Source organism: Myxine glutinosa, chromosome 2, assembly GCF_964187855.1.
Source record: "Myxine glutinosa chromosome 2, kmMyxGlut1.1, whole genome shotgun sequence".
In the NCBI taxonomy this organism is placed as follows: domain Eukaryota; kingdom Metazoa; phylum Chordata; class Myxini; order Myxiniformes; family Myxinidae; genus Myxine; species Myxine glutinosa.
Genome location: NC_136262.1, coordinates 111,160,139 through 111,186,775, shown reverse-complemented (window position 1 = coordinate 111,186,775; position 26,637 = coordinate 111,160,139). Strand labels below are relative to the sequence as shown.

Below are 26,637 nucleotides of genomic sequence, written 5' to 3'. Positions count from 1 at the left end.
CCAGGCGTCCCCTGAGAAAGCCACGCCTGACCAGACAACACAGCCAGCGCCGATTGCAGTGGGCCAGAGAGCACTGTCAATGGCAGCCAGGACACTGGAATCACGTGACCTTCAGTGACGAGTCTAGATTTCTGGTCTATCTTCAAGATGGCCGCGCCCGAGTGCGCAGACAAGTGCATGAAGCCCACAACGAAGATTGTATAGTGCCAAGAGTCCAAGCTGGAGGTGGTGGGGTGACCGTTTTGGCTGCTTTTCATGCAGGGGGCAAAACTGACCTGGTTGTTCTGAATGGAAACCTGAACCAGTTCAAGTACAGGGTCATTCTGGAAGAAACATTGCTTGCATTTGCTCGTGCAGCCTTTCAAGGAAACTTTGTCTTCCAAGATGACAATGCACGGCCTCATCGTGCTCGCATGATCCAACACTTTCTTGCTGACCGTGGTGTAGAGCATATGGAGTGGCCTGCCATGTCCCCGTATATGAATCCGATAGAGAACTTGTGGGCAGAATTAACGCGTCAAATCGACAACTTGGACCAGCAGCCGACCTCTGTGCGTGAATTGCAGCAGGCTATTGTCACTGCATGGCAAGCGATTCCTGTCCAAACCTTGGCAAATCTCGTGAACAGCATGCCTCGACGTGTACGTGCTCTCCTGAATGCTTGTGGGGGTTACACGAAGTACTGAACTGTAATTTTACTGTCCGTAATCCCAGTCATAATTTAGCTTTTGTTGAAATTTTTTTGGATAATGTGCAAAATAAAGAGATACTTCTGGAAAACGTACAGAAGTTTAACACAGTACTGTCAGTGAATTGAGTTCGATATCAGTTTACATCACTTTCAAGGATCAATTTATTTGCTTTGAAATGTCAAATGTGGTTTTTGTTTCTTTTCAAGGTCACATTAACAAAATCTAGAATAATTTCAACATAATTCCAATGAACTTTTGGTTCTAAGACATCTTGAAAAGTAAGTTCACCGCCAGAAAAAAATATTCCATATTGAATGCCAAGTCTGTATATATATAAATTGCTCCAGGGTTAAATCAACCAGAATATATTTGGATAAACTACTTCACCCCCAGGCAATGCTGTGAAGAGTGAGCCCCTCTCCACCACAGCTCCAGCTCCAAACCCCCATGAAATGAGCAGGGATTTACCTTCACTTTCCAACGCCATTACTCTACGCCAACACGCAACCCTACACATTTAGTGGCTTTCGGCCTTGTTTAGGGCAAATATCGATAATAATTAAAAATAATTACTGAAGACATCGTCAATAGTAAATTTCTCTCCAATTAGAAATACGTTCAAATTAAGCGGGTTTTCCTGCCTGATGTGAACGCACATCAAGGAACGATGCCTACAGAGACACTGATCCTGGAGTCGGTCACACCCGCACCTTTGGCAAGGCAAGCTCAATGAAAGGACCTTTTCTCTGGTGCTTTTTTCCTTTGCTCGCATTTTCACCATCCCAAAGCTAAATAAACATCTCAACGTTTTTGGTTCAAACCAGTACATGTCTAATCTGGTTTATTAAGTCATGCAGGATAAGTGCATAACACTGCTCGCTTGGTTCTCAAGCTTCCATTTTGCAATTGTGTCTCTTGAAGGATTAACTGAACAGAGGCCTGGGGGAAAAAAAAATTGTATACATTTAATCTCTTATGCAATACACAGTGTAACATTTTGGGCTAAAACTATATCCACAATTAAAAGATGTGGACAATAAAGACAGGCCAGAAGAGGATATAGCTGAAAGTTCAATACTGTACATTTTGTTGCCAATTTCATACAAACCAAACTCTTCTTTGTGCAGAAAAATACAAACTGATCAGATGACTCTTGCAAGAAGTGACAAGCAAGATATATTGCTGACAGAGTTGTAAGATTGAAAATAAATCTGCATTCATTTACAGATAGAATGACGTCAATGCAGTGTAATAACAATAACGAGGAACTTCGGCACAGTAAGAGGCCATTCGGCCCATCATGCCTGCGCTACACCAACAGATACTCTCACCCATCCACAAGTCCTACCAAGATATCCCTGACTTACTGCGCTTCACCAACAGATACTCTCACCCATCCACAAGTCCTACCAAGATATCCCTGACTTACTGCGCTTCACCAACAGATACTCTCACCCATCCACAAGTCCTACCAAGATATCCCTGACTTACTGCGCTTCACCAACAGATACTCTCACCCATCCACAAGTCCTACCAAGATATCCCTGACTTACTGCGCTTCACCAACAGATACTCTCACCCATCCACAAGTCCTACCAAGATATCCCTGACTTACTGCACTTCACCAACAGATATTCTCACCCATCCACAAGTCCGACCAAGATATCCCTGACTTACTGCGCTTCACCAACAGATACTCTCACCCATCCACAAGTCCTACCAAGATATCCCTGACTTATTAACTCTCTTCTTCTTACTCTCAGGCTATGGCCCCTTGTCCGATCATCGTCTCTTTTTAAGAAAAACTAGAATGTGCATCTGTTTTGTCTGCACCGTTCATTATCTGAAACATCTCAATCAAATCATCTCATAATCGCCTCCTTCATCGTGTATAAAGTCCTATCTCCTTCAGCCACTCCTCATAGCTTAGTCTACCTAGGCCCCAAGATCAGTCGAGTAGCCCTGTGCTGAACCGTCTCTATGGCAGCTATGCCCTTTGACAAAAATAATCTTTTGATAAAATAAATATTTTCCTTGGGTGGGAAGCAATGATCCACTCCCCACGTTAATCATTCAAAAGCTAAGTGGTGTATTAATCAATCATTTACATTTATGATTATAAATCAATTACCCAAGACAGTAAATCATAACTGCACGAATAAGTAGAAGGGCACTCGGTAGAGCACAAAACTCCGCCATGCCCAACAGCTTACGTTTTGTATCCACTGATAGGCCGGATCTGGATTCGGACCTGAATCAAAATCAGTTCGGCTCGTTCTTGGTGCCTAACCAACGAATCCACCAAGTTTCGTCAGAATCCGTCCACAACTTTTTGATATATCGTGGTATATATCGGTTTTGGCCCCATCACTCAATGGTGTAGATCAAATCACTTGAAAATTCTCCAATTCAGATCCGGATTCGAATCTTCACCAAAATTGAATTGTTTCTTCATTTTGTGTCTCACTCTCACACACACACACACACACACACACACACACACACACACACACACACACACACACACACACACACACACACACACACACACACACACACACACACACACACACACACACACACACACAGTTCCGACTTGCTATATACTCGTTTTTGGCCCTATCAAGACTCCAAAATAAAACGTCTCACAATTCACTCCCAAGCCTACAAGGACCACCTGCAGCACTACAAAGATGCCCTCTCCCGCGCCCACTCCGCCGACTACTCTCAAATTATCCACTCTGGCTCCAGAAACCCAAAAGCACTCTTCTCTACAATAAACAAACTAATCAGCCCCCTGAACACCACCACCCAGTCATTCACAGTAGACAACTGCATCTCCTTCCTTTCATTCTTCCAAAGCAAAATTGACAACATCTACAACAGCTTAACCACCACCGCACCCCCTCAAACCACCTGCCCCCCCTTATCCTGCCAACCCCTGTCTCAGTTCTCCCCAGTCTCCCCTACTGACCTCTCTGAACTCCTCATAGGAATGAAAACTGCCACCTGCACTCTGGACCCCATCCCCTCCAGCTTTGTCCTCCCTTCCTGCTCTCTCTCCACTTCTCACTGCAACAATAAACTCCTCCCTGTCTACAGGCATCGCCCCACCATCCCTCAAAATTGCTGCTGTTACCCCCATTCTGAAAAAACCTGGACTAAACCCTGACACCCTAAACAACTTCAGACCAATCTCCAACCTACCCTTTCTGTCAAAAGTTTTGGAACGCGCTGTAGCCACTCAACTCAAACATCACCTCTCTGCCAATAACCTGTATGAAACATTCCAATCCGGATTCCGCTCCAACCACAGTACTGAAACTGCTCTCCTCAAAATCACCAACGACCTTCTCCTCTCCTCTGACGCCGGCAACCTCAACATTCTCATCGTCCTCGACCTCAGCGCCGCCTTTGACACCATCAATCACAACATCCTCCTCACCCGACTTGAAACCACCTTTAACATTAACGGCACTGCCCTCTCTTGGATCAAATCTTACCTCTCTGACAGACGCCAGTTCATCTCCATCAATAACTGCAAATCCCCCACTGCTCCCCTCCCCCAAGGTTCAGTTCTCGGCCCCCTCCTCTTCATCCTGTACCTGTCCCCCCTTGGTCACTTAATCCGCCGTCATGGTCTCCAATGCCACTGCTACGCCGATGACATCCAGCTTTTCATCTCCACCAAGTCAATCTCCACCGCCACCCACTCTATCCTGACAAACTGCATCACTGAAATAAAATCCTGGCTTCAAATCAACTTCCTCAAACTTAACTATGATAAATCTGAAATAATCATCATTGGCTCAAAAACGCTCACCAAATCCACCCATAACTTCGCCCTCAACATTGACGGTTTCCCAGTATCCGCCTCCCCTCACATCCGAAATCTTGGCATCATCTTTGATCAAACCCTCTCCTTCGACAAATACACTAAACAAATCACAAAGACAGCCTTCTTTCACCTGAAAAACATCGCCCGTCTCCGTCCATCCCTCTCCTCCACGGCTGCAGAAACCCTCATCCACGCCTTCATCACCTCCCGTCTGGACTACTGCAACAGCCTCCTCTATGGTTCACTCTCAATAATCATCAATAAACTCCAATACATTCAGAACTCCGCTGCCCGTCTACTCACCCATTCCCGGACCCGTGACCACATCACCCCCGTCCTTTATAAGCTTCACTGGCTCCCCATCCCCCAGAGAATCCAGTACAAAATCCTCCTCTTGACCTACAAAGCCCTCCATAACCTGGCCCCATCCTACCTGACTGAACTCCTCTCCAGACACACTCCCACCCACAACCTCCGCTCTGCTGGCGCCAACCTCCTGTCCCCCCCCATCCAGACCAAATTCAGATCCTGGGGGGACAGGGCCTTCTCCATCGCTGCTCCCACCCTCTGGAACTCACTACCTCACACCATCAGAGACTCCTTCTCACTCACCACATTCAAAACATCACTCAAGACCCACCTGTTCAACACTGCATTTAACATTTAACCCACAGCATTTAACCCCTGACTATCTCTTCTCCTTCCTTTTGCTTTGATTATTTACCTCTTTATTTTTGTATTTTTGCACTTGTTTTTTGTACTCTGTCAAAGCGTCTTTGGGCTTCTTGAAAAGCGCTATATAAAATAAATGTATTATTATTATTATTATTATTATTATTATTATTATTATTATTATCAATGGTGAAGAATCACTGAAAAAGATATTATCGGATCCAGATCCGGATCTTCACCAAAATTTAATCATTTCATTCGCGTCACATACCCAACATCTCCAACAAAGTTCGTCAAATCTGTCCACAACTTTTTGAGATATCTTGCTATTTAATAGTTTTTGGCCATATCTATCAATGGTGAAGAATCACTGAAATTTTTTTATCGGATCCAGATCCGGATCTTCACCGAAATCGAATCATTTCATTCGCGTCACATACCCAACATCTCCAACAAAGTTCGTCAAATCTGTCCACAACCTTTTGAGATATCTTGCTATATAATCGTTTTTGGCCATATCTATCGATGGTGAAGAATCACTGAAATTTTTAAAATCGGATCCAGATCCGGATCTTCACCAAAATCGAATCATTTCATTCGTATCACATACGCAACATCTCCAACAAAGTTCGTCCAAATCTGTCCACAACATTTTGAGATATCTTGCTATATAATCGTTTTTGGCCCTATCTCCCAATGGTGAAGAATCACTGAAAGAAATTATCGGATCCAGATCCGGATCTTCACCAAAATCGAATCACTTCATCTGTGTCACATACCCATTTCTCCAACAAAGTTCGTCAAATCTGTCCACAACTTTTTGAGATATCTTGCTATATAATATTTTTGGCCATATCTATCAATGGTGAAGAATCACTGAAAAAGAAATTATCGGATCCAGATCCGGATCCAGATCTTCACCAAAATCGAATCATTTCATCCGCGTCACATACCCAACATCTCCAACAAAGTTCGTCCAAATCTGTCCACAACTTTTTGAGATATCTTGCTATATAATCGTTTTTGGCCCTATGGTGAAGAATCACTGAAAAAGAAATTATCGGATCCAGATCCGGATGTTCACCAAAATCGAATCATTTCATCCATGTCCCATACCAAACATCTCCAACAAAGTTAGTCCTAATCTGTCCACAACTTCTTGAGCTATATTGTTCACAAACAAGCAAACAAAGAGAGACAGGGGTGAAAACAACCTCCATCTGCCTTCGGTCGCGGAGGTAATGTCAATTCCCTCTCCGATTTGACTCTTTGCAGAGTTGATTTTTCTTACAACAGATTTACTTGTGTGTGTGTGTGTGTGTGTGTGTGTGTGTGTGTGTGTGTGTGTGTGTGTGCTTAGATACACACACACACACACACACACACACACACACACACACACACACACACACACACACACACACACACACACACACACACACACACACACACACACACACACACACACACACACACACACACACACACACACACACACACACCATATACTCATATACTGTATATATAATCTTACAACAGCAGTTACCTCACCAGTGATTTCAGACTCCTCATTTATGGCAATAAACTTTAACTCTAATCTTCAGGAAGATAATGCCATTGAAAGGAACGCAATAACAAATACAAGGAAATAAAAACGCGTCAAACCTGAGAAGGTTCTCTGCCCCAGAACGAAGTCGCATCTCTTTATTAATTTGCTGGTTGAGACGAACTCGGCGAGTTTGAAGTTTGCTGCGCTGGGTCTGAGCGAAGGGATCACAACCCTAAAGATATAGTGGGGCCGGGGTGGTGGACAGAAGGCAAAACAATGTTTCCCAAATAGAAAAAACAAACAATGACCCAAACATCACAACAAACTCGATTTCCGCCATTAACGTTCACAAGAAATGATGAGTTGGAATACACTTTGTAATACTAAGTTACAAAGCATCTCCCTATGTTATCCTCTATGATTTCAGTAATTTCCAAGTTTCATGGAAGAGTTTATGCATGAAAAGGAACGAATAAATACATCAGGGGACATCAGTGTACGTCTTACATGAATAACAAACAGATGGAGTGGACACAAGTGTGCAGCTGTTAGACGCTCATACAATGATGAGCGAGTGTATCTCCAGAAGGTGTTGGGCACTAAACCTCGGCGTGAAGAGGTTCAAGTGATCCTGCAATTGCTATTCCACAGAACCACTCTCTTCATCACTTGTAAAATCATGCACGTGTGTGTGTGTGTGTGTGTGTGACCCACTCCCTCTCCCCCCCCCCCCCCCCGTGTGTGTGTGTGTGTGTGTGTGTGTGTGTGTGTGTGTGTGTGAGACCCACTCCCCCGTGTGTGTGTGACCCACTCCCCCATGTGTGTGTGTGTGTGTGTGTGTGTGTGACCCACTCCCCTGTGTGTGTGTGTGTGTGTCGTTCACCGTGAACAGTCCCACCAGGGATGGGTTACCCTGCTCGAGGCATGAAGATGCAGCGAGTGGTTTTGCAATGGAAATTCCAAGCCTGGAATAATAACATTACAGCGAGACACCATCTCACCGAGTAACCCTCATCATGCCGAGTGTGTCATTCCCACATCACAGGTACTGATGCCACACCTGGCTCATGTTCACAGGTTTGTGTGCTGCACTTCAACTCCTTTGGCCGGAGCAATGGTTTGCGTTTATTCCCTTGGGATGATTAAAATCCACAATTTCCATGATGCTTGGAAAGACGGACAAGGGTGCTTCAGATTTTACATGGATTTTTCTTTCATCAAAGGCAGAGAGAAGATGTATGACGTAGATGAATCTTTTCAGAAATCATTTGTCATTCTAGTGCAGGTAATCAATGTCCATAATCCAATAAGTCCTGCTTTAAGTACATTTGCTGAAAAACAAGATGGCAGAAAGTGAGATAAAGTAGGTGGACCAGCAAAAATAATCAGGCTTATTGAGATTTAGAGATCTTTGCCCAAATGAAATGACGCCTTGGGGGGCAAAGTTTTAACCAACGAGGGCATAATAAAATACGCCATAGACGTCATCGACGTGGGGGAGTCAGCCCGTCTGTAAGGATAGGGTCAACTGAAAATGGTTCCTGGATCAAGTCTCTCTGGAACAATCTGACCAGGCCCGACGTTCAACTGGCAGGAATTTAGGAATTTAACCACATTGTCAGTGATAATTTCTCTACTCGTGGGGAAAGAGACTTGGATCTTAAACGTCAACCGTTACCCCCGGTGCCGGAAGACGGGTCCTCGAGGTCAATATCCTTCTGGTGAAAGACACACACGTCAGTGCCTCTACCTGCACGTGAACCAACAGGGTGACCGTTTATAGGTGGGTCAACATTCAAACCCAGGCTAGACATCTCAAAGACAAGTGTGAGAACCTCTAAACGATCCTAGCAGACATGTCCAAAGCAAGACAGGACTTGAAAAAGGAATTAATTTTGCATTTTTGTAATACACACAAGCATCAACAAAACGTCAGGTCATACATGAAGCAGCCCTGCACATGTATCATGACATCACCGCAGTGCAATACCTAAATGCTAACTTATGAAGGAAAAGAGTTCAACACAAACGATGCTTTAAACCAGTAGGTGAGAGTCACCACCATCCCAGGCCCAAGCACAAGCCAAGTAGCACATTTTCTGATTCTTAGCACATTGTCTAAATCTCGTTGTCTTTGGATAGCCAATGGCCATCTTTTGGCAGGGCCTGTTGTACACCTGGGGAAAAGTCATACACGATCACCTCATTGCTTTGGCATCCTTACTTTTACTTGCTACAACCCCTCCTCTACTTGGATCCGTGTTCCAGCATCTGCGGTGAATCAGAAGCTTTGGAAGGACACCCCCTCGTTCCTACCATGGATATCACCTAAGGTGACTCTTAAAAAGTGTCTGGAAGATTTGTTGTGGGTCCATCATTTCCCACTCTCACTTTGCACATTAGTCGAGATTCCAAAACAAATAATCTGCAAATTTGTTCCATTTTCCAGACAAATTTAAATCCTCAAAGGTGGGTTCACATATTACATCCACCATATACAGCACGATTCAATTATCCAGGCAAGAAAACAAAGATCAATGGAGACGTAAGAAAAACACCGAAACAGCATAGTCAGAGCAGTCATGCGGATGAAAACCTAATATCCAACATTGCTTCTAAAATATGAAAATTTAAAAATATCTAAGAAATCTAAAAAATTGGCAAATATAGAGTGCGCTCCTCGATGCTGCACACAGCTAGATACGAATATACCTATTGAGAGGAAACTCATGCAAGTCGGATGCAGCTTTGCAGGTGCAGGAAACGCCTCTCACATTTACAGACCTGTGTGTTCAAAGAAGTGGAGTTGTTGACAAATTAAACTGGTTTGTGTCTACGTAGTGCGGATGTGAAAGTCAGTTGAACACAGTCCATTGGTACTCCATGCTTTTTAGGGAAGAAAGAAAATGAAAAAAAAAAGATGGGGGGGGGGGGGGGGGGGAGGAGGGAGGTGGGAATTTGCCTGTCTGTCTTGCTATCTCCTTCTAAATGGTTGTGCAGAAACTTGGTGGTTGTGGTCAACATATGGTACGGAGGTGCAAGAGCAGTATCAATTTTGGCCCTGACACCTGGAGTGGGGTCAAAAGTTCAAATACCAAAATAATGTAATCAAGAGCACGTTTTGAATCCATTTTTAAAAGAAACCATGTATATGCAATCAACATTGGGGGACGCATGATATATGTAATTATTTTTGGGATTTGACGCGTTCGGTGATAATGGACTTGTGCTCACAGGGGTCAAAAGGGGAATTTCTTTCAACTCAAAAAATTGACATCGAGTCATTCCTTGTGGAACTTTTTGCCATGTGTCAAGTTTGCTTTACGTGGGACGTGTGGGGACTTACGATGATGCGCCATTGACTTCACTCTAGCTTGATCTGTTTTGATCTCCGATTCGCCCCCCCCCACCCCCAAAAAAAACAAAAAAAAACAGGCTGAACTTTATTGCAACCAAAATCGTCTATCGAAAGTCTCCACCCCTTTTCAAAATTTTCACCTTTTGTCACCTTATAGCCTGAAATTAAATTGCATTCAATCAGACTTTTTCGACCTTTACTTACACATAGGAACCCACAACTTCCAAGTGAAAACAAATTCTACAAATTTCAGAAAATTAATTAAAAATACAAAACGAGAATATCTTGGTTGGATAAGTGTTGACCCCTCTTATAAAAGCAATTGTAAATCAGCTCAGGTGTAACCACTCACCTTCAAAATCATACATCAAGTTATTTGGCCTCCACCTGTGTTAAATTGTAGTCATTCTGATTATTTCAGAATAAAATCAGCTGTTCCTGTAGGTTTCTTCTGCTGGGTCATGCATTTCACAGCAAAGACAACCATGAGCACCAAAGAGCTTTCAAAAGATCTCTGGGCTAAAGTTGTGGAAAGCCACAGATAAAGCCCAGGGCATGGGTATAAAAACATTTGAAAGGCCTTGAATATCCCTTGGAGCCCAGTCAAGACAATCATTAAGAAGTGGAAGATGTATGGTACCACCAAGACCTGCCTAGATCAGGCCGTCCCTCCAAACTGTATGAACAAGCAAGGAGGAGACTGATCAGAGAGGCCACGAAGAGGCCAATGGAAAGTTTGAAAGAGCTACAGGCCTTTATGGCAAAGACTGCTCACTGTGTGCATATGACAACAATATCCCAAACACGCCACAAGTCTGGCAAGAAGGAAGCCATTATTTAAAAAAGCCCACCTTGAGTTCCATTTGAGGTATGCAAAAAAAACCAATCCAGAGATTCTGAAGCAATGTGGCAAAAAGTTCTGTGGTCTGACGAAACAAAGATGGAGCTTTTTGGCCTAAATGCAAAACGTTACATTTGGCACAAACATCACCCAAGAACACCATCCCTACTGTGAAGCATGGTGGTGGCAGCATCATGTTATGGAGATGTTTCTCATCAGCAAGGAATGGGGCACTTGTCAGGATAGAAGGGAAAATGGATGGAGCAAAATACAGAAAAATACAAGAGGAGAACCTGCTGCCCTCTGAAATAAAGATGAAACTGGAACGGGAGTTCACCTTTCAGCATGACGATGACCTGAATCACACAGCCAAAGCTACACTGGAGTTGCTAAGGAGCAAAAAGACAAATATCCTTGAGTGGCCCAGTCAGAGCCCCGACCTAAATCCAATCCAAATTCTGTGGCATGAATTGAAGATTGCTGTCCATCAACGCTCCCCATGCAACTTGACTGAACTTGAACCGTTTTGTACAGAAGAATGAGAAAATATTGCCCAATCCAGGTGTGCAAAGTTGGTAGAGACATATCCAGTAAAGAGCCAATCCAGTGTCCCTTATGGCAACGCACTCATATAGACACTTTGTTAGGTCCCTTAGTGCACACATTAATTCCCCTCCACCACAATGACTGGAAGAGAACAGGCAGGAAGCCAGATCGGGGCACCGCCGCATGGGGCCGCAGCCAGCCACATCACCAGCTGGCATAGTAACGAGCATCGTGGAAGGCAGGCTGGAACCACGCCCAGAGAATGTGTGATTGGTTGGTGGAAGAAAGCGGCGCATTGATTGGCCACCGACCGTGGACGCCTCGGCCGGTCAGTGCGAAAGGCGCGAACATTCGGCCAATCAGGGTGGGAGGGCACCAAACGACCATTTAGAAACAGGTCGCTAGTTGGAGGACAAGCGCCGGTGACGTGAAAAGGCGGGAAAGATCAAAAAGAAGGGAGGGACTGATTGTAACGTGCCAGAATTGATGTCGGACCACGGGAGACAAAACGGGTGGTTCGCGGGCATTTTGAGTGAGTTCGGGCTGGTTCTTCGTGAGAGGCTCTTCGTTTTGGGTTCTGTGCGGTGGCTTTGGTGTGGTTGATTCTGGTATTCCCTGCGTTTGTCCCTGCGGACTTCCCAGCGTTCGTTCGTGCTTCCTCCCGGCGTTCTTCCCTGGTGGTTCGTCATCTTCCCTGTGTTCTTGTGGTGGTGCTTGGAGCAGGGCTCGGAGTTTGGAGTGAGGCATGGTGCTGCGAGCGGACGGGACCTCGTGTGCGACCGACGAGGGGCGAGGGGCGAGAGGCGTGCCTCTGAGTGGGTCGCTCGGGGCCTAGCAGGGCGTGAACGAGGCGGACGGAGGGCTGCTTCGCGCTAACCGGAGCCGTGCCCAGACTGCACGCTTGGGTCCCCAACGATTTCCTGCCGACTGCAGACTACACAGACAGATAAGCTCGCACCCACGAACGCACAACACGATGGTTTATTTGATTTAATTCACTTCCTTTGTCCTGTTGTTAAGTCTGGTGTGGGGACGTCCCGATTAGGACATTTATTTACTGGCGCGTTATTTTCCTGTCCCACTAATAATTGTAAATAAATCCTGTGGTTTTTTTTCTGTTCCATTCAAAATCCTGTGTTCGTGTGAGTTCATTTCCTCCAGGATCAGAGCTGCCGTCGGGGCGTCAGGTAAGCGCTTGCCGCTTCTTCCTCTTCATTCTTCCTCCCATGCTTTTATAGTCGAATCTGTAATTGAACGTCGCCTCAGTTAAAGCCCGTTCGGTCATCCGCGATCCTACGGCATTAACCGAGGGATTCGCGCGACAATATTCTAGTTTTGTATTTTTAATTAAATTTCTGAAATTTGTAGAATTTGTTTTTGCCATGTGATGAGCCCATAATAAGGGCGAAATCTAGATCGACATCTCTGCCTTCGTCTATTTGTGACCATGGAGCTTTAATCTCAGTCTGCAAAGACTTGAATACCATGCGGACACCTCCCAGTTTGGAGGTGATGTGTTGGTATAATTTATGCACATGACGTCAGCGTCATGTCATAGGTCAATGTGATTTTTTTGGTTAAATTTAATATTTTAAAAATAGTTAAATAAACTTTAATATAATAAACTTTAATAGTTAAATTTAATTTTTTGGTTGCCTTGCTGCCTCGTGAAATATAAATATATAAATATATATATAAATATAAGGTATTTTAATATTCTTCAAATCGATGATCGGCTTATGTTGGTGACATTTGATAAACGACGAGTTGATAATGGCGTGTTACTGTCGAGTTGTTGTTGAATGACCGCTCTGCTTTCCTCAGTTCGAACAGTACGAGGCCTACCTGGTGACTGTTTTGGGAGAATGCTGCCAGTTTCATCAAACTGCTTGTTTATTCTGCCGATGGTTCTCTGTCAATTGTCGGCGCCACAATTCTTTGACAAGTTGTCTGTGAACTCCAGCCAGATTTCCAGATACAAAATACAAGCGTACAGCGCGAATTTTCTGTCTCACGATATCCTCCGTCATATTAGGGCGTCTAATTCACAATGAACTGAACTAATGCAAAGACAAACACATGCAGCACAGTGAGCGAAGCTCAACCTGATCCATATCACGTGATGCACGTCACCCTGTTGTGTATCACATGATGCCTGTGCGTGTTGAAGCAGTCACATCCATTTTCGAGTAATCATGTTTTGTTTTGCACCAAATAGCAAAAATAAACTTCGTTTGTTGCAAGCACCGTTCTTCAAAATGTGCCCAGGGTTTCTGGACCACCCTGTATGTATGTGTATATATATATATATATATATATATATATATATATATATATATATATATATATATATATATATATATATATATATATATATATATAAAAAACTCACTCAGGGTGCATGTTTATATATATAAACAAACAACCGAATTACAAGAGGAACTACAAGGGCACTCGGTAGAGCGCATACTCGCGCCAGGCTGAACAGTTTATATTTTCTGTCCCACTGATAGGCCGGACCTGGATTCGAACCTGAACCAAATTCTAATCGACTTGTTCTCATCACCTAACCAACTCATCCACCAAGTTTATTCATAACTTGAGCACAACTTTTTTTCAAATATCATGTAATATATCGCTTTTCGACGCATCTCTCAATGGTGAACAATCACTTCAAAAATTAAATAAATGTCGTATCCGATTCCATATTCAGATCTTCACCAAAATCGAATCAATTGGGTGTCGTCACACACCCAATCTGTCCACCAAGTTTCGTCCGAATCCGTCCACAACTTTGAGATATCTTGTTCACAGACAAATAGACAGACAGGAGTGAAAACATAACCTCCATCCACCTTTGGTGGCAGAGGTAAAAATAAAATCAAAATCACTAAATGCCCCCAAAACATCATTACAGAGGTGATGCACGATGCCAGCAGCTGTCTGCTCGGTGGACTGTGTGGGAGAGCTCAAGCAATAGGCTGGTGCAACTTAGGGGGATGAAAAACTGCGTGTGAGTGCAGATTCGACTCGCAAAGCAAACCCACCGGCTGGATTTAGAAAAAGCATGCCATCATTGAACTAAAAATGAAGCGGACTAGAATTTGGCCGACTCGTACGTGCTGTTTACAAAATTGGTGAAAGCCAGTTAAGAAATAAAGAACATATAGTTGACACGAGGGAGGTGGAGAGCGAGGCCTTTTCATCAAAGTACGTGGACAATTTTAACAATGTGGAAAAAAAAAAATTTTTTTTTTTTTTTTTGCTCGGTTCCATTTACTGGTTTGGCTGGTTTATTGTACTGGAACAGGTCGGCCACAGACTGTGCTCGAGCATGTGGAAATGCGACACCAAACGTTCATCTCAAAATATCGACACAAGACACTCGTACACGTTCGCTTCGAACCAGCAAACGTTATAAAAAAAAAATTGCAAGCACAAGGGCAACTTTCCAACTACAGCGATCTTAAACATTGGGTCAGCTAAGCATCGCCAAAATGTGCTTTTCGTTTTTCATACAGTTAATGAGTTGCAGAATGTCAGGTTCAAAGGCCGATAGCTTGAAGAACTGCTCTCGGTATTTGTGGCCTTTGGTTCACCGTGGAGTCTTATCTTCAGCTTCATACCAGGCGTGAAAAACAGATCCTTCAAATTAATCATCTTGAGAGACCAAAGAGACAGACACAAAGAAAAGAGACAGTTCCACATGCAAAATGGCAGACTATTGCACTGCAGGTTCAGATGTAAGCCCTCATCAGTGCAGGGAAAGAGTCGATAAAAAGAAGCAAATGGCAGCATTTCATTCTGCGAAAGTAATACATCATGTGTACAAGCATTGCCCAAGGAAATGGAGATTCCAGAAAAGCTATTTTGCTTATCAAACCTGAATAGTATCTCGACTCCAAACAAACATATGTTGGTGATAACTCGTTCAACCAACACAATGAGCGGGAGACGGCCAAGTGGCCACACTGTGTTGGCAGACAATCAATTGTTCAACGAGAGCGGCACGCAGTAGAGAGCACACCTTCGCCAGGTGAACAATTTACACTTTATATCCCAGAGTAAACCAGAAAAATCACAATAGAGAATCACATTTAATAGAAATCATCCGTCCACAACTTTTTGAGATATCCTGCTATGTATCGTTTTTGGCCGTATCTCCCAATGGTGAAGAATCACTTAAAAAATTATACTAGCCACATCTGGATCTTCCCAAAAGTCGAATCAAACCGTCCTTGTCAGACACCCAACCGGTCCACAAAGTTTCATCCAAATCTGTCCACAACTTTTTCAGATATCCTGCTATGTATCGTTTTTGGCCCGATCTCCCAATGGTGAAGAATCACTTAAAAATTCTAGTAGCCGGATCCAAATCCGGATCTTCACTAAAATCGAATCATTTCGTCTTTGTCACATACACTACATCTCTGCCAAATTTAGTCCGAATCCGTCTACAACTTTTTGAGAAATCTTGTTCACAAACAGACAGACAAATGAAAAATCGGTCAAAGACCGAGGACTTGCCGGAATTTACTTTTTTATCGGCCATTTAGGACAAATATGGCTGCCTAACCACGTGACCGATGACGTCATCATTAACATATTTTATTCCCCATGGAGAGCTCTTTACAATGAGCCATGTCTCAATTTTTTATGTTCAGCACTTTCGGAGATATAGAGGTGCAAAGTTTTTCGGTTTTTCCAAGATGGCAGCCGAACCACGTGACCGATGACGTCATCAATTGGGCACAGTCTATTCCTGGGCAAGACCAATATGTGTGCAAGGTTTGGCGATTCTACGTGCAACGGTGTAGACGTAGTGCTGCAAACAGACACAGACAAACAGACAGACAGAGACAGACAGAGACGGACAGACAAACAAACGAACAGATCAACATACTTGCCGGAATCTTTTCCGGCAAGTAACAAGAAGACATAATGTAGCGCATGATACTTGCAAAATCCACCCATGCCTCCCCAAAAAAGTTGCCATTGATCCAGCAAATTGGCCATTTCATCAAGATTAAAATTGACGATCTTGATCAAAGCTCGGGTCAATCAGATGAAAATTGACGGGTTTTCAGATGAAAAAAATCGATTTTGTGTTTGACCTTGAGTTGACCTTTGACCTCACAAATAGTTAGTTTCCTAATTTATTGAGTCGATATACAAATGCTGTTCAATTTTCAAGTAAATCGGATGAAAAATGGCGATTTTAGAAATTTGACCTCGATGACCTTTGGCCTCAAAATCAAAAGGATTCTCAATTGTGACGACCTCTACAACTTGAAGTTTCATGACGATCGGTTTAGAATTGTGACCTGTAGGCAAGTGGACAGACAGACAAACAGATAAACAGAATAATAACAAACGCAACTGACCAATATACTTGAAAAATCTTCGATTTTGCAAGTAATCAGACAGAAAGACAGACAGACAGACAGACAGACAGACGTGAAAAAAACAACCTCCATCCACTTTTGGTGGTGGAGGTAACTAGAACATCACTCGTTAGCGTCAGAGCAATTTACGTTTCGTATCCCACTGATGGGTCACATCTGGATCCGACATGAACCAAAATCGAATCAGATTGTTCTTGTCACTTACCCAACTCATCCACAACTTTTTGAAATATCGTGCTATATATCGTTTTTTGGCCTTGTATCACTCAATGGTGAAGAATCACTCAATAGTGAAGAATCACTAACAAAAAATAAAAAAAATTCTCGAATCCGGATCCGGGACTTCCCCAAAATCGAATCATTTCGTCCTTGTCACACACCAAAGTTCTCCACCAAATCTCGTCCGAATCCGTCCACAACTTTTTGAGATATCTTGTTCACAAAGACAAACAGACAGAGGTGAAAACGTAACCACAATCGACCTTCGGTGGTGGAGGTAACCATATAACAACAACAACATGCATTTTAAGGCCATGTTCCCTGCTAGAGCGGGGGTTAGCCTTGCGGTCCCCATGACAATCTTCTCCATTTTGCCCTATTTTCTGCATCTCTCCTTGTTAACCCCCTTGCCCGCATTTCTTCTTCCACCATCTTTAGCCAAGTCTTTCTCGGTCTTCCCCGTCCTCTACTTCCTTCTACATTAACTTCCATCACTCTTCTCAACCAGTCACTTTCATCCTTCCTCAATACATGACGAAACCATCTCAACCTGTTCCTCTTCACAGCATCAATCACAGGCAATATTCCCATCATCTTTCGCAATTCATCATTTGTCTTCCTCTCTCTCAACGATACTCCGCACATCCATCGAACCATTCGCATTTCCACCCTTTCCAGCCTTCGTTGCTGCTCTACATTCATTACCCATGTCTCGCTCCCATAAATCATAACACTTCTCACACATGCAGCATACACCTTTCCCTTCAGCTTCAGCGACACTCTCCTCCTCATCAGCACGCCACTCAGTTCCCGAAACTTCTTCCATGCACATCTCACTCGAGCAACCGTTGCCGAGTCTGATCCACCTTCTCCATTCAGCATGTCTCCGAGGTAGCAAAATGTTTTCACACCTTCCAGCTTCACGCCGTCTCCAAGATCCAACTCAACATTTCCTCCATCTGCAGCTCCCTCTGTGCACACCTTACATTTGAATGTAGCTGCCACACTGGTTAATGACCCTCTCAGACCACTACATTTTTGATGAACCCACTCAGCACACATTGTACATTGAATGGAGTTCACTCCGACACCCTTCCTGCACACAGCACACAGCCACTTCCCAGTTCTTTCCACCTCACCACATGCTTTACCACTTGCCATCACCTTTGTCTTTCCGATATTCACCTTCAGACCTTTTGTCTCCATACATTCCTTCCACTTGTTCATCTTTTCCTTCAGTCCATCCATACTTTCCGCAATCAACACCAGATCATCTGCATACAACAACTCCCACGGTAAACCCTCCTTTACGGTCTGAGCCAGCACCTCCATCACAGCTACAAATAGTAGTGGACTTAGTACCGACCCCTGATGCACTCCCACCTTCACCTCAAACTCACCACTGTTCCCGTCCTTCGTCCTTACAGCTGTGCGTGCTCTTTTGTACATTGCCATCACTACTCTGATCAACCATTCCTCCACTCCTAACTTCCTCAATGCCCATGTCAATACTTTGCGTGGAACCCTATCGAATGCTTTCTCCAGATCAACAAACCCAAAAAACAACTTCTTCCTCTTATCCATGTACTTCTCCTGCAACTGCCTCACAATGAAAAGCGCATCTGTCGTTCCTCTTCCTGGCATAAATCCAAACTGCATTTCGTCGATTTCACTTTCTTCCTTATCCTCCTCTCCAACACCCTTTCCAATACCTTCATTCCATGCTCCAATAACTTTATCGCTCGATACGAGCCACACTCCAGAGGGTCACCTTTCCCCTTGTATAGAGGGACGAGGGTACTCAGTTCCCAATCCACTGGAATGCAGCCTTCTTTCACCACCAGATTACAGATCTCTGTCATTCTCTTCACACCCCAACTTCCTGCTGCCTTCAACATATCTCCCACAACTCCCGTCGGCCCTCCCGCTTTTCCACTCTTCATTGCTTTTATCGCTTCCTCAACTTCCTTCTCAGTTATCTTCTCTGCCGGTCCTAAAACTGGGTTACTCTCTATGTTGCCATCCCATTCATTCTCTGTATTCAACAGCATTTCCATATATCTTTTCCATCTTCCTTTAATTCCATCTGGTTCACAACGATTTGTCCCACTTCATCCTTCAAGCAATTCACCCCCATCACATCACACCTCTCTTTCGCTATGTGCTTTGCAATCCTGAATACTGCTTTCTGACCCTCTTCCGAATCCAAGCGTTCTCCGAACATTTTCCTACATGCCTCCTGCGCCTTTGCTACCTCTTTCTTTGCAGCCTTCCTGGCTGCCTTATAACTTTCATGCTCTGCTGTTTCTGCTCCCGTACCCTTCGCCTTCTGCCACTCTTTGAACTTCTTCCTCTTCTCGTCAATCCTCTTTCCAACCTCAACATCCCACCACCATGTTTCCGAGTGCCTCGGTGGTCCTTTTGTCCATCCACATACCTCACCAACGGCTCCCAACAGACTAGCTTTCATTGACATCCAACGACTTTCAAGCTCAACCACATCATCCTCTACCCTACTCAGCCTCTCTTTTAATGCCTCCCTTACTGTCACCTCTTTCAACCTCCACACCTTCATTCTCGGTTGGTACTTCACCCGCCGAGCTCTCCTTGCACCTCGTTAGGGTGGAGGGGCACCAGCAGAGCGGACGTTGCGGGTGGGAGTGTGTCTGGAGAGGAGGTCAGTCAGGTAGGATGGGGCCAGGTTATGGAGGGCTTTGTAGGTCAAGAGGAGTATTTTGTACTGGATTCTCTGGGGGATGGGGATCCAGTGAAGCCTGGTAACCATGGTAACCATGGTAACATGGTAACATGGGTGGAGGTAACCATGGTGGATGAATATACAAATGGTTACGGAGAGAAAACGACACAAAGGAGTTTTATCACAGGAAGAAAATGTAAGTAAAGGTGGAATGGAAAAGCGGAACAAAGTCAGCAAAATTAAACATGATTTCAACAAACATTTGATTCAATCAATTGGTCAAATTTAAGCCTGGTGCAGGCTTAAAGGTTAAGGTGGCTGTCTTAAGATCTGAGGGTCTTGAGTTTGGGCCCCTGTGGTGCCGTTAAATAACATCAGGTGGGTTGAGGTTGGCAAAAAGAGTTCAAGCTAGCTGGAAACAGGGGGCACTGCAACAGCGGCACGTCCGGCTCCCAACAATGATGCAACCAGCAACCAGCGGCTGCACACGAACTATTAATGGGAAAAACCAAACAATCAAGATGCTGATGATCTGACTTTGGGTGCAATTTTAATCATCCGCAGCCTCATCTCATTTGTGTGATGATTAAAATGTGAACATTTACTAACGAGATTTTTGTGAGTCACATGACCAGTTTTCACTCGAAGAGTGGAGGGAGATCGAATGAGAAATGACACAAGGGGTCATTTCCGCAATTTTGGGCAGGCAGGATAGCCTCAAGGTGTATGCACTCACCTCTTGGCTATTTGGGCTGGCAGGATAGCCTCAAGGTGTATGCACTCACCTCTTGGCTATTTGGGCTGGCAGGATAGCCTCGAGGTGTATGCACTCACCTCTTGGCTATTTGGGCTGGCAGGATAGCCTCGAGGTGTATGCACTCACCTCTTGGCTATTTGGGCTGGCAGGATAGCCTCGAGGTGTATGCACTCACCTCTTGGCTATTTGGGCTGGCAGGATAGCCTCAAGGTGTATGCACTCACCTCTTGGCTATTTGGGCTGGCAGGATAGCCTCGAGGTGTATGCACTCACCTCTTGGCTATTTGGGCTGGCAGGATAGCCTCGAGGTGTATGCACTCACCTCTTGGCTATTTGGGCTGGCAGGATAGCCTCAAGGTGTATGCACTCACCTCTTGGCTATTTGGGCTGGCAGGATAGCCTCGAGGTGTATGCACTCACCTCTTGGCTATTTGGGCTGGCAGGATAGCCTCGAGGTGTATGCACTCACCTCTTGGCTATTTGGGCTGGCAGGATAGCCTCGAGGTGTATGCACTCACCTCTTGGCTATTTGGGCTGGCAGGATAGCCTCAAGGTGTATGCACTCACCTCTTGGCTATTTGGGCTGGCAGGATAGCCTCGAGGTGTATGCACTCACCTCTTGGCTATTTGGGCTGACAGGATAGCCTCGAGGTGTATGCACTCACCTCTTGGCTATTTGGGCTGGCAGGATAGCCTCGAGGTGTATGCACTCACCTCTTGGCTATTTGGGCTGGCAGGATAGCCTCGAGGTGTATGCACTCACCTCTTGGCTATTTGGGCTGGCAGGATAGCCTCAAGGTGTATGCACTCACCTCTTGGCTATTTGGGCTGGCAGGATATTAGCCTCAAGGTGTATGCACTCACCTCTTGGCTATTTGGGCTGGCAGGATAGCCTCAAGGTGTATGCACTCACCTCTTGGCTGTCTTCCGTGGACGTTAAACATGGAGGTTAAACCGGATGTCCGGTCTGCTAGCATTAGCTGGTGGACGTTACAGATCACATTGTGTCCTTCGCAAAGTGTAGGCGAGTTATCGCAGGCATCGTGAAGAAAGCATGGGTTGATACCTGGGAAGCAGCTTTTGCACTATAAATAAATTGACCAGGTGGTTCACCCATATATGTGAATGGCCTTCACAACAAACACACACACACACACACCACACACCACACACCACACACCACACACACACACACACACACACACACACACACACACACACACACACACACACACACACACACACACACACACACACACACACACACACACCTTCTGAAACCCACATATGGAGACAACGACACACACGCACACACACCTTTTACCATGGAGGATATAATGTCATTTACAAATTTATTACCAACCCCAAAATGGTGGAATTTTGACCCCCACCATTGCATGCCAAGTGCATGTGCAACCCCCTTCCCTTCCTCCTCCTCCTCCTCCTCCTACTCATATCTACTCATAACCTCCATCCAATCTCCTTCCACACTTGATACATTGATTGCACTTTGTGAATTTAAATTAAAACAAACTTTTGAAAGGCCACTGCATATATTCAGTAATTTGCCGCAAGTCTTTTTGACAAGGAGTGTTTCAATGAAGGTTCTAATTTGTTGACAGGGGTTCGGTGCAAGTTGGGAATCATGTTCAGTTTTTCCATTTACAGGAGTTGCAAATCAGGAGTCGGGGTGTTAGGCGATGCAAACTCCGATTTCCGGGGCCTTTATTGAGGTAGAGGGATGTGCTTGGAGGTGGTTTTACCCAAGATCCCTACAAGGTGTTCTGCTGTGAACTAGAAAGCACGAATTTTAAAAGCACGAGGACATCCTCACTTGCTGCAATGTAACTGATGGAATACATTCCTGGAAAGTGGCACAAAAACCACAACCCGAGCTCTTTGCACGCCTCCACTTATGATCATCACCATAGTCCCCTCTCATTGAGGCCTTCATCTTCCTATTTTTTTTCTGAAGTGGCTATATTTTCTCTCCACGAGAGTGAGAAAGGTTTTCCTTATAAATACGAAGACAACGAAACACGCACATGGTCTGGAAGGTGCAGATTGGAATTTTACCAACTCAAAAGGAAAACAAGGCTCAAGTTTCAAAAGCTGAAAATAACTATGGTGGTGGTGGTGGTGGTGGTCGAGTCTCGCCTAAGCCTGTAACAGAGCGCAGGACACTTGCAAGTCGCAGAAGTTCTTCGGACTGGACTGAATCGGACGAATGAACACTCCGCCGCAGGAGTTCCGAGACGTTCTGCCGAGCAGTAGCGGGGATCGAACCCGCTCCAGTGAGAGCAAGGCAACAAGGGTTTACTCCGCAACCCACACACCAAACCTCTCAGAATAACTGCATCAGTATGTACGACGGCTGATTGTTCATGCATGTTTTACCTTGCATCTTTATTTGGAAATAGCAAGTCTATTTCATAACGGAGGTCGCAGTGAAGCAGTTGATTTTGGTAATTGACCAATTAACCTCTCCATGCAGCTCGATTTGCTGAGGAATGTCCCCAAGAGAGGCCGGGAGCACAAATAATGGAAATATATTAAATAATGTGGGCCACACTATCAAATCCAAGGCAGAGGAACGGAGCTAGTAACTCAAGTTTAATCAATCCTGTGCCAAGGCATTCCTGAGCTACGTCGAGCTCATCGCAGTGTACGAGGCTTTGATACAGAACTCCACGGCGTATGGTCCCCCAACCTGGACTTGGGTTCCAGTCTCCAACCTAGCCCCTTCTTCATCGGGTAGAAAAACAAGGCCTTGTGCAACACCAGAATCTCGACGGTTATCATGGTCCAACTGGCGGCAGGTTGGTGGGCTCATACTTTGTACCAGTTTACATCAGGCCTTCCCCCTGCCATCTCCTACCTCTGGCCTGCAGAAGCTACACGCATTCCCTCAAGAACCACTCATGGGTCACCCTCTCAAAGTCCAGACTGGTTGTCCACCTGCTTTCATGAGTCCGCTTATTCTCCAGATTGTGGAACAGCCTCCCTGTGTCCGTCGTCTCGCTCTCCTCACTTCAGTCTTTCAAATACGACGCCCACCACTACGTCATGTGCCCACCCAGACACGTCCATGCTCTCTTCGACACGCACTCAATTATTTCCCATTTTGTTCCTCCCTCGGCCATTGTGACTCGTTGCGTTATTCCTTCTTGTGTATGTCCATCCACGCATACCCTTTGTCGTTCAGCTCCTCCATGAGCCAAGACCCTAGTATATACTGCAAAGACCAATTGTGTGGGCATTTTCAAGAATAAAAAAAGCAAAAGATTTCACAAGGTCACGAAGAATGCGCAAGACGTAGACAATTCACTTGATGTAGTGGACTTAATCGGGGAGCAGGATTTGACCGAGCTCTGGCTGGGAAGAGAGCCTCATTAAAATGCAAAACTCCTCACAATGGTCATGGTATGCAGCTTGATCCTTTACAAAACAATATGGAGGAATACACGTGACATGAGAGCACACCCAGAATTCAGTAAACGTGTCCATCATCTCCAGTTTATGCACAAAGACCTCGACATAAATGGGCGCACAACACAAACGCACACATAAAATAGGACAAATTGCTCGTCTATCTGACCCGAGGAAGATTTTCATTGTACACGTACGTGTAGAGTACCGGGTTCCTGTTTGGCTGCACAGGACAGATTTTTATTGCTTGGCTCATGGTCCGAAGCAGAGATGTAGGGAAGTTTGCGCTTCTCACGGGCACGTTCTGCAGAGCATCAAGACCGACGTGCCCAGACGGTCACATCACACCGCTGTGGAGCTCGTGCTTATCCAACGTGGTGACTCAAGAATGATCCAAAATCAATCAAATCAAAATCAGTTATCCAAACTCAACTTATCCAAAATCAAGACTCTCTGCTCACCTTCACTCCTTCATTCCTCTTTTCTCCCGCCTCTGGAACAAACTCCCTCACTCTCTTCAATCCCACTCCTCCCTCCAGGTCTTTAAAACAGCTGTTCACCACCATCTCTTATCTTCCCCCATCCAAAACCTTGATCTGTTCTACCCCCGTTAATTCACCCCAGATCCACTTTTCTGAACTTCCGACTTCTTTCCTGGAAGTCCGAGCAATGTCCATGTGTTTTAAACGTCAAACTTCCCATGCCTCCCCTCCCCCAAGCCCTCTCCCTCCCACAGATCTCCCGATGTCCCTGCTCTCAAATGTTGTACTTGTGTGCTTCCCCCTCTCTCCCCATCTTGTCTCCCGCTCCCTTTATTTTGTCTTATGTGTCCATTTGTTTTTTTTTGTCATTAATGTTAGCTCTTACACGAGCCTCGATCTTGTATACAAAAAAAAACAAAAGTGCGCACAAGACTGGGCACCAAGGCGAAAGCAGAGGGAACGAAAACAAAGAGTGAAGAGTGGACGTAGCGGCGGAAAGTTTGAATGGAAAAGACACCAAACAAGCTCTTACTGGCGAAGCAGGAGCATCTCCTCGGCTAACTTCGGCACTAACTGCTCCTGGTTTACAGCCGAATTGTCACTTATTCCCATCATTCCTGGTTTATATCATTCCTGGTTCACAGCCGAATTGTCACTTATTCCCATCATTCCTGGTTTACATCATTCCTGGTTTACAGCCGAATTGTCACCTATTCCCATCATTCCTGGTTTACATCATTCCTGGTTTACAGCCGAATTATCACTTATTCCCATCATTCCTGGTTTACATCATTCCTGGTTTACAGCCGAATTGTCACCTATTCCCATCATTCCTGGTTTACATCATTCCTGGTTTACAGCCGAATTGTCACTTATTCCCATCATTCCTGGTTTACATCATTCCTGGTTTACAGCCGAATTGTCACCTATTCCCATCATTCCTGGTTTACATCATTCCTGGTTTACAGCCGAATTATCACTTATTCCCATCATTCCTGGTTTATATCATTCCTGGTTTACAGCCGAATTGTCACTTATTCCCATCATTCCTGGTTTACATCATTCCTGGTTCACAGCCGAATTGTCACTTATTCCCATCATTCCTGGTTTACATCATTCCTGGTTTACAGCCGAATTGTCACTTATTCCCATCATTCCTGGTTTACAGCCGAATTGTCACTTATTCCCATCATTCCTGGTTTACATCATTCCTGGTTCACAGCCGAATTGTCACTTATTCCCATCATTCCTGGTTTACATCATTCCTGGTTTACAGCCGAATTGTCACTTATTCCCATAATTCCTGGTTTACAGCCGAATTGTCACGTATTCCCATCATTCCTGGTTTACATCATTCCTGGTTTACAGCCGAATTGTCACTTATTCCCATCATTCCTGGTTTACAGCCGAATTGTCACTTATTCCCATCATTCCTGGTTTATATGATTCCTCGTTTACAGCCGAATTGTCACTTATTCCCATCATTCCTGGTTTACAGCCTAGAATCACTTATTCCCATCATTCCTAGTTTATATCATTCCTGGTTTACAGCCGAATTGTCACTTATTCCCATCATTCCTGGTTTATATCATTCCTGGTTTACAGCCGAATTGTCACTTATTCCCATCATTCCTGGTTTATATCATTCCTGGTTTACAGCCGAATTGTCACTTATTCCCATCATTCCTGGTTTATATCATTCCTGGTTCACAGCCGAATTGTCACTTATTCCCATCATTCCTGGTTTACATCATTCCTGGTTTACAGCCGAATTGTCACCTATTCCCATCATTCCTGGTTTACATCATTCCTGGTTTACAGCCGAATTATCACTTATTCCCATCATTCCTGGTTTATATCATTCCTGGTTTACAGCCGAATTGTCACTTATTCCCATCATTCCTGGTTTACATCATTCCTGGTTCACAGCCGAATTGTCACTTATTCCCATCATTCCTGGTTTACATCATTCCTGGTTTACAGCCGAATTGTCACTTATTCCCATCATTCCTGGTTTACAGCCGAATTGTCACTTATTCCCATCATTCCTGGTTTATATCATTCCTGGTTCACAGCCGAATTGTCACTTATTCCCATCATTCCTGGTTTACATCATTCCTGGTTCACAGCCGAATTGTCACTTATTCCCAT

General features: G+C 44.6%; 1 protein-coding gene across 1 annotated transcript in view; it reads right to left on the bottom strand.

Annotated features, from left to right (window-relative positions):
• LOC137421427 (rhophilin-2) overlaps nucleotides 1-26,637 on the bottom strand; it is a 128,250-nt gene that overhangs the window by 87,274 nt on the left and 14,339 nt on the right. Inside the window, exon 2 of the mRNA XM_068107474.2 lies at nucleotides 6,868-6,983. Coding sequence (XP_067963575.1) covers nucleotides 6,868-6,983 — 116 coding nt within the window. The remainder of the gene's footprint in view (nucleotides 1-6,867; nucleotides 6,984-26,637) is intronic.